Consider the following 16908-nt stretch of genomic DNA (forward strand, 5'->3'; position numbering starts at 1 on the left):
TTTCTTTCTTTTTGTTTTTGTTTTTTTCTAATTTTTCTTTTCCTTTCCTGGTCCTCTCCTTCCCAGGCGTCATTGACGTCTTCTTCCCGAGAGCTCCCACTGAGAACGTCTTCTTCTCAGTGGTTCACCGGCGACCACCACACCGAACCAACACTGGCCTCCTCGACTGGCGCCGACGCCGAATCTGCTCCGACCAGAATCACGACACCACCATCACCGAACCACCATCCTTAATCCAGCACCAGCAGCCACCAAAACGCCAACTTTGATGACCGTTTTTCATTTTTCGATTAACCGATTACCTGCGGCAACAATACGTGCTAAAACGCAAAAAAACAGCCATACACACATAAGAAACGGAGATAGTGAGCCTACGGTAGCAGCATCAGACCGCAGGCAACGCCGGCGTGGGGAATAGATCTCCGGCGAAGGTCTCGGCCGACTCGAACGAAGAGAGATATGCCACAAAACCCAAATAAATCACGAAGAAAACACAAATTCAGACACTATTCGACAACTATGAGAACTAAACAAGCACAAAAACCGAGTTCTAGGCATCGATCCCACAAAAAATCATTCAGACTTCCATTTAGACATTTCATCAAACATGTGATAGGCATGATTTAACGTGAGCTTTAGGCTAAGATTCAAAGCGGTTTATGGCTCGAACGTGATGTGTGAAGCTTTAAACAGTCATTTTTTGCAATAAAATGGTGTCGGTTTGCAATAAAACGTTAAAGAACAACACACATAGATTCAGCGTTTTAAGCTTAAAGGGCTTCATTGAAGCATTTTAACAAATACGTGGGAGGCGACTGAGAGATGGAGCTTCTGGGCTGATTTTGACAAGATTCATGGGTTTTCTTCGACATAAAACGTTCAAAAATACTTCTTTGAATGTAAAACAAGCGTTATCCTCCTTTGGTGGAGCAGGACGACCACCGAATAGGCTCGGTGTGCCCGGCACCCGAGAGGCAGGGGAGGGGGAGCAAAACAGGGGAAGACGAAGAAGACCCACCTGGTTCGGGGCTGACTGGGACGAAGCACGGTGGCTGGAGGCTCGACGGGGGCCGATGGCAACTCAGACGGACGACTGGCGAACGCGGAAAGCTCTCCCTTTTCCGATTCCCTCCCAAACTATCTCTCGGTCTCTCTCCCTCGGTTCCACGAAATGACCCCCGGGTTCACGGCTGACCGGGGCGCGGCACGGTGGCCGGAAGCGATGGACGTCCGGCAACGATGACCGGCTCACTGGGAGGGGGAAGAGATTTTCCGGTGATCCTCGCAGGTGGAGGAACCGGAGCGCTCTCTTCTCCCTAGACCCCTTCCCCTTCTCTCTCTTTTGGATCCAGCCCCTGTCTCTCTCGGTTCCCCATCGTTTTAAGACCGAGCTCCTCTTTTGTCCTCGTCCAAAGCACTGTACCGGCCTGGCATATCCGCTCGATGTTGCGGTGCATTCCCCTGTCGCTGGTCGTTCCGTCCTCTGTACCTTCCGTGATTTGTCGCTTCTTTCCTGGTCGCTTGTTCATCTTCGTCGCTTCTGCAACGTAAGCGAACGTGAGGGAGAGGGAGAGAAAGAAGAGGGGCTGGGCTGAGAGGAATAGGAGCAAAGGGGACTGGGCCGAAAAGGGCAAAATTTGGGCTCAAGCACAAGTAGGAAGAATAGGAGGGCCTAGCTCCGCCGGGCCGGATCCCACCGGCCCAATTTTGTCTTTTATTTTATTTTTAATATCCTCTAATGATATTATCTTATTATCTCTCTTTTGCACTAATTTAACCCATTCACATTTTAAGCACCGATTTATCGGATTGGCAAAAAATCATGTGTCAACAGACCCTCGCCGCCGCCGCCGCCGCCCTCGCCCAAGCCGTGAGGGTCCAGCCCTCGCCCAATCCGTCGACAAAGAAGAAAAGGAAAAGAAAATTTTCCTTTCCATTTCTAATTCTTGTTCCTAGAATCAAGAATTAACTTTTTTTTTTATTCTTCATTTTGTTCCAAAACTGATTCTGGGAACAAATTTGTGTCCGGGAACAAAAAATTTACCAAACGAATTGTTGTTCTTTTTTGTTCCCGAGAACAAAAGAATAGACACGAATACTGTTTGGCCGGTTACCAAATAACCCCTTAGTATACAAGACTCTGAGGTAGACTCTTCTTGTGTTGCGCTTGGAGAGGATGGTAGCGTTACATATGGAATGGAGGAATCTAGTAGTCCACCTTCTCCTTGTATTGTTGACTCCTCACACGCTAGTGATATGTCTGGCGAGGTAACATAATTCTTCTCGATCTTCTCTTTCTCCCAAATCCAAGCAGCAACTCGATGTCTTGACAAATTATCAGTTTCCAATTTATTATATTATAGACTCGATAGCCTTTCGATTGGTTGTTGTTGCCGATAAATATTTCCTTTTCTATCTTCTCATCGAGCTTGCTCTTTTTTTTAGCGAGAATGTAGATGTAGCTAATACACCTTAACACCTTCAAATGCTTTGTCAAAGGCTTTCATCCGCTCCATGTTTTGACCAGAGTTTTATTTTAGATTGCTTTAATCAAGCACCTATTTAACAGGTATACTGTCGTGTAAACTGCTTCGGCCCAAAATGTGTTAAGAAGTCATTTGTCCTCTAGCATAGATCTCACCATCTCCATGGTTTCGCTCCAGGGTTAGTTGATGATGAATGCCTTTGTCTTGAAAGAACTTGTTGAACTCGTTAGAGTTAATTCAGTGCCTCTATTGCTCTTTAGAACCTTGATGCAGAAACCGCTTTGATTTTCGGACATGGTACTTGAATTTCCTGAAAATGGACAAAACCCAAAAAGGCCGAAACTTTAAAGGAGTGAGAAACACGCAATGGTACCTTGAAAACGTGGCGCTTCTTCAAATGTTCAGTGAAAGAGAGTGTCGAATGTAGAATAAAAGGCGAGTGAGACTAAGAGGGAAAATTGTATGGAGGGAAGAAAGGAGAAATGGCGTGAAGATAGAGAGAGTTTTAGGCTTTATTCGTTACGCGAAAAATATGATGTTTCTGGAAATGTTTTTCATTAATTTATTTTTTAGGAAAATAATAATATTTTCCAATATTCAATTGAAACCTGAAAATGAACTGGAAAATATTTTTCGCTGTTCGGTATGAAAATCGGATTTGACTTTCCTCCGTGCACTCCTTTCAATAATTTTATTTTTCTTTTTTTATTTATTTAAACAAATTTTTAATTATTTTATTTTCTCTTTTTCTTTTTTTCTTTTTTCTCCTTTTACTTCTTCTTCAACCGCAGGCGAGCTCAAGCTTCACCACAAGTCAATGAGCTAGTTGGGCTTGTGGTGAGGTCGAGCTTGCCAGATCTGGCAAGCTGGGCAAGGCCACAGGCTAGTCGGGTGAACTCAAGCCTCGCCACAAGTCAACGAGCTTGTCCATGGAAAACACTATACCAAAATCTGTGTGCACTAAAAATGGCCATCAGGGTTGTGCGGCCCGAGACGGGGAGCGCGAAGGAAGATGGGGAGTCGCTTGGCCCCTTTCCTCCGGTGAAAGAAAATATTTAAAGAACCCCAAAAGTTGGATTTTTGACATTTTGGCATTTGGATTTGCAACTTGGGATGGTATGGTAACTCTCTTTTTCTATTTTCTTTTTTTGTGACTTGCCAAGCCAATTTAAAAGAAAAGAAATTGCACAATGACCGAAAATGTTATTAGGAGGAAATCGCTATATTAGAAATAAATTATCTCTTCGCATATCGATGAATTAGCTTATATCCGCTTGTGTATATACAAACAATATCAAGTCGAATTGGGCATGGTCGCAACTATCTTTCTTAACTAATATTTTCGACTAATGTACCTATCGATAATGGAAACAAAGTTTATTTAGTGTGCAGTATCCACTGCAGATGGAAAGTTCCTATTCTAAAACCACTAATGTTGGAGAGGTCCTTTCAGCGATTACGAAGGTACCATTGTTGTCACCTTCGTGGTATATGTGATCATGGTAAGAAAACAACTTTTTTTTTTCGAGTCCCATCAGTCCATATCGATTAATTCATACTTGATCAATAAGTGCAAAAGATACTTTTAAATCATCGTTCGCCATCGATAATGATTTTCAGTTTTAGTGATAAAACCGTTGGGAAGCCTGTCCTTTGACCAGGTCTATTTCACACGTTCAAAGTAGGGGTAGTCCTCTTTTCATTTGGGGCCTCTATTGAATAGTCATAGCATGAAGTTTCTTTTACACTTCGAGGAGATGATCGGAGCCACACATGTTTCCTCTTCTCCAAGGATTTCGGTTCTAATAGAGAATTAGTAACAACCATTCTCATTTCAATCTCTCTACAGCCAGCCGCCACGAAACTTTCAAAGACCAAAGTGGGGACACGATCCCAATCTGTGTAACCTCTAGTCATGGACATAATTGATGAATTGTTCTCTACAAGATCTCGTAAGAGGCGAGTCCTCATTGTCCAAATCAATATGTGACATGTACTTTGGAGGCGACATGGAGAAGGGACTGTAAGCCATCGCGAAGGCTGCCTTCATGTGCATGCGTCGATTTCATGCGTACTTATCATGTCCAACAATGACTATCATGAAAAGTTGGAACAATCAGAAGAACCCTGAGAAACGGTGCTACCTAGTGGCGAGGGAATTGAGATGGAGGAGGGACTGGGGGAGACGCGACTCAGATCAGATCCCAGCATGGCATCGTTCACTAATGCGGGAGCATTGGGCTTTGTCGATTGATTCAAGTTGAAGATGTCGATTATGCAGAAAAATTATCGATTCGGTGGACAAGTTGTTGATTTCATGATTGCCAATCGACTATCAAGATATCGATATACAAGTGTATTATCGACTTCAAGACTCCCAATCGACTACTTAGGGTGCGCATGATAACCATTCTATTTCTTTATTTTTCTTATTTTCTGTTCCCAGGAACAGGTTTGAGACAGAAATTCATTTGGTAATGCAATATGATTTTTCTATTTCTGGAACAAAGTTTTAGTCCAGGAATAAGTTTGGAACAGAAATGAGAAGTAAAAAATTTTTACTTTTCTATTTCTTGAACAAAAATAGAAATAAAAATTCCTCTCATCAATCACCCTCACCTCCCGCTGCCCCCCCCCCCCCCCCACCCGTCCCCAACTGGCCACCGCCTCCCGTCGTTACCCGTCGATGAATGGAAAAGAGCGTAAAAGGGAGAAATTTTGTGTTGTTCTCAAACGAATTTTTGTTCTAGGAAGAGAAATTTTTTGTCATTATCAAACGCATATCTCTATTTAGAAGCTAGGGAATAGAAACAGAAAGAGGCCATAAATCTATTTTTGAAACATAATAGTTATCATTCGCGCTCTTAGCAATTAGAGGCTATTCACATCAATTTCCTTCGCCGTTTGTTCAACTTTCAAGATGTCTTTTGGGCTTCCAAAGCTGTCGATCAAATTTAGAGTGTAATTTTAATTACTTTGCATATAGTCAAGTGTCATTAGTGAGTCTTAAGTGTGTTGTAGGTTTCAAGAGTCAAAGTTCAAGTCTCTAGATGATTTAATGCATTTTCTAGTTCCTAGGTTTTTAATTGCTTTCTAGTTTCTATGTCATTAATGTTGAGTAGTTCTGATGTCTTTAATGTTTGTCTATTTTCTATGCATTAGTCCCTCTATATAAATAGGCGAATTCTCAAATATAAGCAAGTTGATTTTGAATATTGAGAATATTTGAGATTTGTCTCTATGTGAGCAAATATCTATCTTGACATCTATATCCTTAGAAGGTGGATTCTTCCTTGGTGGTGAGCCAAAGAAACATTGTATCCTTGGCTGATGAAATTTTGTAAGCTTTGGTGGTGAGTTTCTTCTATCCCGAAATCCTGTATCATCGGATGGTGATTTCTGTAGGCCTTAGTAGCGAACTTCGTCAATCCTGATCTTGACCCTTGATTGATGGTGCATCTTGTACGCCTTGGTTTCGATCGTAATCTATCATTCATTTGCATATACCCATCGACATCACTCAAAACAGCACTCGCCCACCCCAACAACCGCATCATCCGACGAGGCCCACAGAGTGACTTCCGATGACCGGGACCTATTTGAATTCTTCGAAAGATGACGTGACAGTTTTCCCATGGATGTATTAAGAATAAATATTCACTACATTACGAGGTAAGATGATTCTGATGCCTAAGTATCTCGGGATGCAATTTGGTCTTTGAAAATTTAACAAATGTAACAACAGTCTAGGCAGATAATCCAAACTAGGAGAGCAATCTATATAATACATAGAAAAGCGAAATCAACGCCTGCGTTTCCATTTTCAAGAAATGATGATCACAAAGTACACAAGAACAACCTTTTCACAAATCAAACGAAATTGAAGCAAACAAACTAGCAACTTTTGTTAAGAAAAGCAGCCAAACGTTTGATCAGGACCAGCGCACTCTCCTTCTCGTAAGTCAAGATATGGAAAGCGTGATCTTCTCCTTCAACCTCCACCAGCTCCACTTCTCCTTTAAACCCACTCCCCTTCACTGCCTCGAAGTACTTCAACCCTCTATCTCTCATCGGGTCCTTCTCCGCCACGCTCACCAACAACCTCTCGCACCCGAGGCCTGCCAGGCTCGGGGCCCCAGTCGCGAGCGGGTTGACCATCGGGCTATCGATCCCGTCCTTCGCCGTCGGGTACAAGAAAGTCCAGAATAAGTGCGGAATCCCCTTGTCGCGATCCGTCTTAGGCTCTGACCCGATAGGTTCAGAACCCCAGAAGTAGGGGTGGGTCAGGTAAGCGCTAGATATCTTTATGCCGCCAACTATAGGGTTGCGGCCGGCCCTCATGAGGACGTTGTGAGCGATGTTGGCTCCAGAGCTGTCACCGCCGACGAAGAAACGGTGGAAGTCACCATGGTCAGCCAGCCATGGCTCTTTCGCGGCGGCTCCACCATCAACCGAGTGTGAAGCCACCCACTGGAGGGCTTCCCAGCAATCGTCGTAAATGGTGGGTATAGGGCATTCGGGAGCTAACCTGTGAGAAAATGAGTAAGCATGATTACTATTCTTTATCACACTTGGATAAACACCATTATCATTCTATCAAACTTAACTAGTTTTTGGGGAAACTTATCAATCGGACTTATTGTTGAGGTGTAGGAACACAAAGAAATTTACATGAACAATGTTGAATAGTTGAGAACTTTTTAGCTTGTTCTCATGTCCACATCTCATGTTCAACCATCCTCGGTACGACATGACAATGGACACAAGATAATATTATTATCTTGAAAGGGTTCTAATGATAAAGGCTTAGTTTAAAAAGAGATTATCAATAACTAAACTTTATATATACGCATACATGTCGTCTTTTTAGCATTGAAAGTGATACTATAACTACATAATCCCTTCAACTCTATTAAATAATTGTGTAAATAAAGTTGCTCGTTTTTCTGCAAATGAGGAAAAAGGTCTGTTTCTTGAAGTTTCTCTGTGTATAAATTAAGAACAAACCTGTGCTCAATGGAGACGGCGAGTATCTTGGCTTCCGCGACAAGGGTGGTGAGATACTGATGCTCGACCAGAGAGAAGGCGGAGTCGACGCAGAAGCCACCATGGTAGTAGACCAAGATGGGCAGCTTCTCAGGCTGTTCATTCACAGGTTCGAGTTTCGGGAGAAAGAGTCTTGCTCGGATGAGAGGGTCCTCGCGAATGGTAATGTCTTTGGATGCGCCGCCGGTCTTGGGGTCCTCCAAGCAAGGCCGGACATATGGAGTGCCTGAAAATGAAGCAAAGTTTGACGATTTTACGCAACTTGAATCATGTCATGTAGACAAAATCTCCAGTAATTACGAGTAACAAGCTAATAAAAAGACCTAATTCGCGCATTCCGTATTAAGGGGAAAATTGGACTCCCTTTTCACCACAGAGTATTACGATGAAACCTTGTTGTTTCCGGAAAAGGGTTCGTCCATCGTCGAAACACGATACTTCAGTCGTAAGATGAAGCAGAAACAGACATTACCGGAGAGGCGCTCGACCGTGCCGTCCTTGTAAACCCTAACAAATGTGGGGAGCTCTCTTTCAACCTCTTTGGAAGTGCAGGTGCTGCCCATAATTTTCTTTTTGTGTGTGATACAGTGTGTGAGTTTTGCTTTTTCAGAAGGAAAAGAAGGCGTATTGAATGGACAAGAGGAGAAATAGTTGGAGTGAGTGGTTATAGAGGCTTAATGTGAGGAGAGTAGATGAGTAGTACTTACAGAAAGTCTTCTCTTCCGGTCTTGTCCTTGTTGGCATTTGAATTTGGGAAAATACCATCAAAAACCCCAAACTATGCCACTTGTAACAAATTTACCCTAAACTTTTTTTTATGACACGAAATACCCCAAACTATGCCACTTGTGACAAATTTACCCTGAACTTTTTTGTGACACGAAAAACTCCAAACTATGCCACTTGTAATACATTTACCCCACAATACTTTGGCCCATGGTCATTTTCGTCTTTTTCCTTTTTCTATTTTTTTCCTTTATCTTGTTTTCTTTTTTTCTCTCTCTTCCCTCTGTCGGCCTTGCCGACGTCAGGCGAGGGCAACCCTCGCCGACGTTGGGCGAGAGTCGCTCGACGCTAGATCCGGTGAAGGCAGCCCTCATCGACTTTCCTCCGCCATGGCCGGCGGAGGGAAGAGAGAGAAGAAAAAAAAAAGGAAAAAAAAAAAGAAAAAGGAAAAAGACGAAAATGCCCATGGGCCAAAGTATTGTGGGGTAAATGTGTCACAAGTGGCATAATTTAGGGTTTTTCGTGTCACAAAAAAAGGTTTAAGATAAATTTATCACATGTGGCATAATTTGGGGTTTTTTATGTCACAAAAAAAAGTTCAAGGTAAATTTATCAAAAGTGGCATAGTTTAAAGTTTTTTGTGGTATTTTCCCTTTGAATTTTGGTCCTCCCATATGGCAACAAAAGCCGGGACGGTTTACATTTAAAGTTTGTAAGAAAGCGTGACAAACCCTAATGAACTAAAAAAGAATGAATAGACTTTTAGGCTGATTATTTTGTGATTTTGAAGTAATGTAAATATATCGGTGGCCCATTCCTCAACGGACTAAAGCTGTGTTAAGTTGGACATTATAACATGATACTAAAGCACGGATCAAGAGTTCAAATGCCAGCACTCCCCTCTCAATCTCATTGTTCGAGGAAGAGAAATGTATCGACTTTTCGGCTTGATCTGTCTCTTAAACACTTATGTCAAATTCGGCATTGATGTGGTTTACATTCAATTTGTCGTGTAAGATCCGACCCACACGATAATTATCATCTTACATTCGATTAGATGTCCTTATGAATTGATCATTGGCATGTTTCATTACGGCTTAAAACTCTTAAGTTGGACATTCGAACTGCGATTTTCAACCATACTAGAGGGACGATTAGCTGAAAAGGCGAAAGAATATTATAACAGTTGGCCCGCGCATTAGCTCGCTGGCTAATAACTTCTTCGAGAAAGAAAATTGATTTTTATCGTGGACAAAATCCTTAGAAAACACACGGAAAATGTCAAGAGATGGCTTGGTGTAAAAGAAATTAAGCTAAAGGACAGATAGGGGGAGCTGTTTGCGCTGGAAACCACGTAAAGGTCCAAGGCCATCGAAAGTCTACGTCTTCTTTTGGCAAAAAGAGGCGAAAATGGCACACGACCGATGAAAATTCAAGGGGAAAAGAATAGTTTCCAGTCAGGCGGGATCGAGCGGATCTTCGGTATAGCCATGTAGCAGTGAGATACAGTAGACTGCTAGTAAGGCTCCTGTTTTGCCGAAAATAATTATCGACGAAAGACCTTTGACCAAAGGTTGGATCTTCGGTTTTTTGAGTGAATTGGGTTCTGAGGTGATTCGGATAGGAAATAATGCATGTGGAACAATTACTAATGCTAACAAAATTGAAAGAACAAAGAATTGCGAATAAGAATGATAAATTGGAAAACTGAACTGAATTGCAGAAATTTGAATATATGTTGTTGATTTCAGATCCTCTACATCTGATTTGGCTTGGCCTTGTATAGACTTGTACAAAATATAACTGTCACAGAGCAGTTATTTTTCAAATTTTTAATTCGAAGTACTCCCGAGATTCTAGGCCTCAACTTGACTTCCCCCAACCACACGTTCTTATCCATAAATGGTTACAGTTCACAGAACATCTTCCCATTCAGTTTTCACTTTGTAGTGTTCCTTTATGTTGCTGCGATCGGCCCTTTGCCACTGTATACCGATAACTGCTCTACTCAATCACCTTTCATCGATAACATAATCGGCCATATTAGTCACCGTATGTCGATAACTAGTCTTCGCTGATCGACTTTCATTGATAACAATGTCGACCTCATGACGTCATCTTATGTCCATAACTAACCTTACTCGACTAGTTTTCATTGTTAACATTATCGACCACGTAACACTGATCTGCATTAGTCATGAATTTGTGATCATACTTACCGATTGCCCTATCAACGACTCAATATGAACTTCTATCGATCCATCACAGTTTGGGTTATATTTGGGTGTCAACATATGCCCCATTTTTAAAAAATTAAAATATTTTTATTGTTTTAATTACGTAAGAATATCAATTGTTTCTCTGTAAAATCTCATACGAAATGCCGGTCATGCTTCGTGGTTCCCTTGACGGTTCGTTCGAACCCGTCTTAATTGGACGCGTCACGCGATTAATGGGATTTGCGCATTACCTTTATCGGCTGTCAGTCTGTGAACTGATTTTCAGGGTGGCTGCCCCTTTTCAAGTTGATCGTTAGTCGAGCCCGAGATGACATTTTTGTCTTCCTTAGCCTGTTCGCCTTTCAAGCTCCTGGCGATACATCTTTGTACGTCAAGCATTTCTTTACTCCAGTTGTAACCACAATGTCACCCAAGAGTCGAACTCCTACGTACGACCCTGCAACTTTACTTACCCGTTTTGACCGGCTTCGAGAAAACGAGGACAATGACAACTACCTCTTTTCGTTGCTCAACAACCATGAGTCTGATTCATTTTGTAAGTACTAGATATCTAGAAGGAGTCATATAGAAATTCATTTTATAAGTACTAGATATCTACGGAGCCACCCACGTTTCCCCTTCTCCTAGGGTTCGGTTATAATAGAGAATTAGTAACGACGATTCTCATTTCAATCTCTTCTAAAGCTAGACGCTACCAAACTTTCAAAGACCAAAGTGGGGACACCATCCCAATCTGTGTAGCCTCTAGTCGTGGACATGATTAACGAATTGTTCTGTACAAGATATTGTAAGGGGCGAGGCCTCATTATCAAAATCAATATGTGACATATACTTCACTTTAGAGGCTACGTGGAGGGTAAAATTACCAAAAAAGTCCTAAACCCATTGCACTTATGCCAATTAAGTCATAAACTTTTCAATTGTGCCAATTAAATTCTAAACATTTTCACGTTCGGCCAGGCTGAAATAGCAAGATAAGTGCTTGAGGAATCCATTACTGATTTCCTTTGGTGCTAAAGATGGACTTTTTTCGTTTTTGGTCAGAGCTAAAGATGGACTCCGTATCATCCTTTTTGACCCATATAACTTCGATTCCAATTAGACGGCTCATTCGGGCTCTGTAACTCCAACAATGACAAATGCATTGTACCAAAGTCTGCCCCCAGGTATAAAGTCAGCTCTGCGCTTTTGGCTCCGGCAAGTTCAGATTCAGGAAGAGGTAGTTGATGTATCTTATGTAATCGTTTTTTACAGAATGTACCTAGATATATTTATGCATATATTGCCGGGGACCAGTTCTCAACAGAATATGATTTCCTCATCTGGGGTATCCATCATGTGTGGTGTCTGTGCATCCTACAATTCCAATTATTAAAGCTAAAATGGAGAAGACATTGTCGTGGCTTGCTCCGATTGCTGCTAGCACAATCAAGGAAGTTGCAAAAGCATCTGCAGGTTTATGACAAATTGGGATATAAACTTGAGCAATGACATGTCTTTACCATTGGTTATGTTTGAATTTTAGATTGTCTTCTCGCAGAGCTTGTTTATAAGGTTTGTCATGGGTTTGTATGCATGTAGTCTTCCTCCATCGAACAATTTTAGCGCTTGGGTTGTACTTCTGATGCGAATAATTCTGCCTCTCATACTGTTTGCTTTCCGAAGTTTCGATGCATGATTAACACATATTGCGTAACTCCGTTTTTAATTTGTTTGAACTAGAACACACTATGGCTTTGCGAGACTGGGAGAATGGGCAAATATGAGGTACTTAAGCTTAGACCTTCATGTGCCCACCTTCGATGTTTTCTTGCCTTTCAACATCATCAAGATTACTAAATAATATTTCTTTATAGGTCCAGAGTTAACCAGAGACCCACTGGCAAGGGTGACTTCATCAGAATCAATACTCTATATCACGCTGATAAGGAGAAAACTGACCCCTACATTGTTGAACTGTCGTTCTGGCTTCACCAACTGGTCTGCAAAAGAAGGGCAATGAACAACGGAGTTGCCTGTTCACTTGACTCAACAGTTTCTTCTCTAAGCGATGAAGAGATTCAATTATCTTCTCACAGTTCGCGTAAGGATGTAAATAAGAGGAAGCTGGTGCGAAGTGAGACTCTGGTATCCGAAGCGAAACCCTCACAAACTTGGTAGAAAAAATAAATAAATAAATTATAAAAAAAATTGTATACATCAGCGCCGGTCATCCTACGTGGCATTCCAACGTCCACGTCAACGATTTCTAGTTAAGATGGTCGGATAGATTCAATCAACAAAATATGAAAATGTTTAGAACTCAATAGACACAACTAAAAAGTTTAGGACTGAATTGACACAAGTACAGTAACTTTATAACTCTTTTTTGTAATTTCCTCCTACATGGAGAAGGGACAAAAGCAACCGTGAAGGCTGCCCTCGTGTGCATCTAGTTCGTACGTACTTATCACATCCAATAATAACTACAGTGAAATGTTGGTTCGATAAGAAGAATTCTGAGAAACGGTTCGACCGGGTGGCGAGGGAATTGAGGTGGAGGGGGGAGTGGTGGAGACCCGACCGAGAATAAATAGGCCCATAGAGTAACTTCCAATGACCCTGATCTATTCGAATTCTTCGAAAGACAGATGTGACAATTTTACCATGGACGTATTAAGAACACAGATTCACTGCCTTACGTGCTGAGATGATTCCGATCCCTAAAAGTTATCTCGGGATGCAACTTGGTCTTTGAAACTGTAACAAACATCGCAACAGTCCATACGATACATAGAACAGCGAAATCAACGCTTACGTTTCCATTTTTCCAGGAACTGATGTTGACAAGGCACACATGAACAACCTTGTAAAAGGTCAAACGAAAATGGAGCAAACAAGCTAGCAACTTTTGTTGAGAAAAGCAGCCAGCCGTTTGATCAGGACCAGGGCGCTCTCCTTCTCATAAGTCACGATATGGAAAGCGTGATCTTCTCCTTCGACCTCCACCACCTCCAATTCTCCCTTGAACCCACTCTCCTTCACTGCCTCGCAGTACTTCAACCCTCTATCTCTCAGCAGGTCCTTCTCCGCCACGCTCACCAACAACCTCCCGCACCCGAGGCCCGCCAGGCTAGGGGCCCCGGTCGCAAGCGGGTTGATCATCGGGCTATCGATCCCGTCCTTCACCGTCGGGTACAAGAAAGTCCAGACCAAGTGCGGAAGATCCTTGTCGTGATCTGTCTTAGGCTCCGACCCGATAGGTTCAGAGCCCCAGAAGTAGGGGTGGGTCAGGTAAGCGCCGGATATCTTTATGCCACCAACTATAGTGTCGCGGCCGGCCCTCATGAGGACGTTGTGGGCGATGTTGGCTCCAGCGCTGTCGCCGGCAATGAAGACACGGCGGAAGTCGCCGTGGTCAGCCAGCCACGGCTCTTTCACGGCGGCTCCACCTTCGACCGAGTGTGAAGCCACCCACTGGAGGGCTTCCCAGCAGTCATCGTAAATGGAGGGTATAGGGCATTCGGGAGCTAACCTGTGAGAACGTGAGATGTGTATACGAGAACGTGAGTTTCCCCAAAAACTAGTCAAGTTTGATAAAGGCTTAATTTAAAATGAGATTATCAAAAACTAAACTTTATATATACGCATACATGTCGTCTTCTTAGAAGAAAAAAGTCCTTTTCTTGAAGTTTCTGTGTGTATAAATTAGAAGAAACCTGTACTCAATGGAGACGGCGAGTATCTTGGCTTCCGCGACAAGGGTGGTGAGATACTGATGCTCGACCAGAGAGAAGGCGGATTCGAAGCAGAAGCCGCCGCCGTGGTAGTAGACCAAGACAGGGAGCTTCTGAGGCTGTTCATCAACAGGTTCGAGTTTTGGGAGATGGAGTCTTGCTCGGATGAGAGGGTCCTCGCGAATGGTGATGTCTTTCGACGCGACGCCGGTCTTGGGGTCCTCCAAGCAAGGCGGGACATATGGAGTGCCTGAAAATGGAGCAAAGTTCGACGATTCACGCGACTTGAATCATGTCATGTAGACAAAATCTACCGAAATTACGAGTAACAAGCTAATAAAAAGACTCAATTCGCGCATATCGCCGTATTAGGGGGAAAATTGGAGTTCTTTTCTCGACAGAGTGTTACAATGAAACCTTATTCTTTCCAGAAAAGGGTTCATCCACCGTCCAAACACTAGACTTCAGTGCTAAGACGGAGCAGAACCAGACATTACCAGAGAGGCGCTCGACCGTGCCGTCCTTGTAAACCCTCAGAAGTGTAGGGAGCTCTCTTTCAACCTCTTTGGAAGTGCAGATGCTGCCCATAATTTTCTTTGTTCTTCTGTGTGCGTGTGATATTATTGAATGGACAAGAGGAGAGAGAGTTGGAGTGGTTACAGAGGCATAATGCGAGGAGATCAGATGAGGAATACTTATAGAAAGACTTTCCCTTCCGGTCTTGTCTCTGTTGGCTTTTGAATTTTAGTCGATGCTACCGACCTTTCGTTTGATCCTCCCATGTGGCAAGAAAAGCCGGGACGATTTCCATTGAAAGTTTGGTAGATAGCGTGACAAACCCTTATAAATTTGAAACAAATGAAAGGATTTCTATTGCTGATTATTATGTGATTGTAAAGTAATCTGCTATAAATGTATTGCCGGTCTCCTTCCTAAAAGTTTAAGCTATTAAGCTGGACATTCCAATACGGTATCGAGGCACGGTTCAAAATTTCAGATGCCGGCACTCCCCTCTCAAACTCATTGCTTGAGGAAGAGAAACATATTGACTTTTCGGTCTCCCCTATCCGTCTCTTCAGCGATTCCGTCAAATTTGGCATCGATGTGGTTCACATTTGGTTCATTGTGCAAGGTCCGACTCAGACCAATAATCATCTGTCTTACGTTCAATTGGATGTCCTTATAAACGGATCATTCACGTGTTTCCTAATGGCTCAAAACTTTTTAACTCGGACATTCCAACTGCGATTTTCAACAAAACTGGACGGAGGATTAGCCGAAAAGGCGAAAGAACAATGTAGCAGTTGGCCCGGATCGGATTCGAGAAAGAAAGCTGAAGTTTATTGTGGACAAAATCCTTAGAAAGCACGCGGAAAGTGTCGAGACATAGGTTGGCGGATAAGAAATGAAGCTAAAGGACAGAGGGGAGAAGCTGTTTGCGCTGGAAACTACGTAGAGGTCCTAGGAGGCCAACCAAAGTCCAGGTCTCTGGGAAGATGCAGCGTCATTTTCCCACGTCTTCGTCCTTCGCAACGAGACGAAAACGATGCGCGACCGACGAAATTTCAAGGGGTAAAGGGGGATAGTTTCCATTCAGGCGGGCTCCGGTGCATCAGCCTCTCTTTGCCCGAAAACGCCGAAGAGAGATGCTTTTACAAGAAAAACAGAGGACGACCAAAAAGAGATACGCTTCATAAAAGTGGGGCCTTTTTCCAAGTATATAACATTTGCAAGCGCGGGCTTCTTTGAATTTTCTCCGTTTCTTTAGGCAGAACATAAGGAAAAACTTCACGACCACGGCTTAGCCAATGTCCCCGGCTCCTATCCTATCCGCTTCTACGCGAGGAATCATTAGAAAACTGCGGTTCATCTCTATCGATGTCGGCCTCGCTTTGCCATAGCATCCGCGATCCTGTTGGCTTCCCAGAACACAGTGTGCCGTCCGAACCTGCTGCGGCCCTCGTAGCGATGTCCCATTTCCGTTCTATTATAAGCTTTTGTTATATCGAATCTTCATTGCCATTAAGACTCTTTTTTACTCTTAAGTCTTCCTACCATTCAATTCTGCCCTATAAGGACTTTTTCCGTCCGGAATAGGTCTGCGTCTTCGAACAAGGATCTTTCCACCATTATGTAAGATGCGTAGCATAAGAAGAAAGGTCCGGAGTGATTGAGATCTTCGGGATCTTGAGCCCGTTTGGTTCGACTTTGGGGGAATGTCTTTGGCAAAATGCAAAGACCTTTGGGCTAAAGGGGTTTTCCAAAATGCAAGTAGTGTTTGGTAAGCGTTTTTTAAAATTAAATTTGAAAGCAACTTCGGCCTAAATATCATTTGGTAAAAATTATATTTTATAAAGAACTTTTGCTAATTTTTTTTTTTTTAAAAAAAAGTTTCCAGTTGAGCTCAACCACCGGCCACCGCCGCCAGCCAGATCTAATCGCTGGGCACCGCCGCCTGACCTCAGGCGAGGCGGCTTGAGATCGCGCGACCTCAGGCGTGACTGCCTGAAGTCGTGCGACCTCAAGCTTCGCTTGGGACGCGCAACCCAAGCGACGCCTGAGGTCCAGCGACCTCAGGCGGCGGTCGCCTGGGGGTCACACTACCCCTCAAGCGGCGATCGCCGGCCGCCGGACCTGCTGATTGGAGAAGATGAACAGTAGTGCTTGAACTTGCATTCCGAAAGTGCAACTTGC

General features: G+C 43.1%; 3 protein-coding genes across 3 annotated transcripts; 1 reads left to right on the top strand and 2 right to left on the bottom strand.

Annotated features, from left to right (window-relative positions):
- Positions 1-6293: 6293 nt before the first annotated feature.
- Positions 6294-8108, bottom strand: LOC115663981 (2-hydroxyisoflavanone dehydratase-like). Its single transcript, XM_030585939.2, has 3 exons — positions 8005-8108; positions 7494-7758; positions 6294-7014 (listed from the first exon to the last, which is right to left on the bottom strand). The coding sequence occupies exons 1-3, from the start codon at positions 8093-8095 to the stop codon at positions 6381-6383; spliced, it is 990 nt and encodes a 329-aa protein (XP_030441799.1). The 5' UTR covers positions 8096-8108; the 3' UTR covers positions 6294-6380.
- A 3515-nt stretch (positions 8109-11623) lies between these two features.
- LOC115663979 (protein PSK SIMULATOR 1-like) lies at positions 11624-12658 on the top strand. The gene is made up of 4 exons (XM_056313804.1): positions 11624-11717; positions 11854-11932; positions 12223-12265; positions 12355-12658. Exons 1-4 carry the CDS (start codon positions 11631-11633, stop codon positions 12656-12658), a joined length of 513 nt encoding a protein of 170 aa, XP_056169779.1. The 5' UTR covers positions 11624-11630.
- Positions 12659-13267: 609 nt separating this feature from the next.
- LOC115663980 (2-hydroxyisoflavanone dehydratase-like) lies at positions 13268-14934 on the bottom strand. Its single transcript, XM_030585938.2, has 3 exons — positions 14712-14934; positions 14197-14464; positions 13268-14012 (listed from the first exon to the last, which is right to left on the bottom strand). The coding sequence occupies exons 1-3, from the start codon at positions 14800-14802 to the stop codon at positions 13379-13381; spliced, it is 993 nt and encodes a 330-aa protein (XP_030441798.1). The 5' UTR covers positions 14803-14934; the 3' UTR covers positions 13268-13378.
- Positions 14935-16908: the final 1974 nt, after the last annotated feature.

This window comes from Syzygium oleosum, unplaced genomic scaffold (genome assembly GCF_021117445.2).
Source record: "Syzygium oleosum isolate NSW1041296 unplaced genomic scaffold, Sole_v2.1 Sole_v2.01, whole genome shotgun sequence".
NCBI lineage: Eukaryota > Viridiplantae > Streptophyta > Magnoliopsida > Myrtales > Myrtaceae > Syzygium > Syzygium oleosum.

Excerpts from the sequence above, each read along its gene's own strand:
- LOC115663981 (XM_030585939.2), bottom strand. The coding sequence starts at position 8,095 with ATGGGCAGCACCTGCACTTCCAAAGAGGTTGAAAGAGAGCTCCCCACA. Across the intron at positions 7,759-8,004 it reads CACGGTCGAGCGCCTCTCCG|GCACTCCATATGTCCGGCCT; the intron begins GTAATGTCTGTT and ends CTTCATTTTCAG. Across the intron at positions 7,015-7,493 it reads GCCGTCTCCATTGAGCACAG|GTTAGCTCCCGAATGCCCTA; the intron begins GTTTGTTCTTAA and ends ATTTTCTCACAG.
- LOC115663979 (XM_056313804.1), top strand. The coding sequence starts at position 11,631 with ATGACAAATGCATTGTACCAAAGTCTGCCCCCAGGTATAAAGTCAGCT. Across the intron at positions 11,933-12,222 it reads TGCTGCTAGCACAATCAAGG|CACACTATGGCTTTGCGAGA; the intron begins AAGTTGCAAAAG and ends TTTGAACTAGAA. Across the intron at positions 12,266-12,354 it reads GGAGAATGGGCAAATATGAG|GTCCAGAGTTAACCAGAGAC; the intron begins GTACTTAAGCTT and ends ATTTCTTTATAG.
- LOC115663980 (XM_030585938.2), bottom strand. The coding sequence starts at position 14,802 with ATGGGCAGCATCTGCACTTCCAAAGAGGTTGAAAGAGAGCTCCCTACA. Across the intron at positions 14,465-14,711 it reads CACGGTCGAGCGCCTCTCTG|GCACTCCATATGTCCCGCCT; the intron begins GTAATGTCTGGT and ends CTCCATTTTCAG. Across the intron at positions 14,013-14,196 it reads GCCGTCTCCATTGAGTACAG|GTTAGCTCCCGAATGCCCTA; the intron begins GTTTCTTCTAAT and ends ACGTTCTCACAG.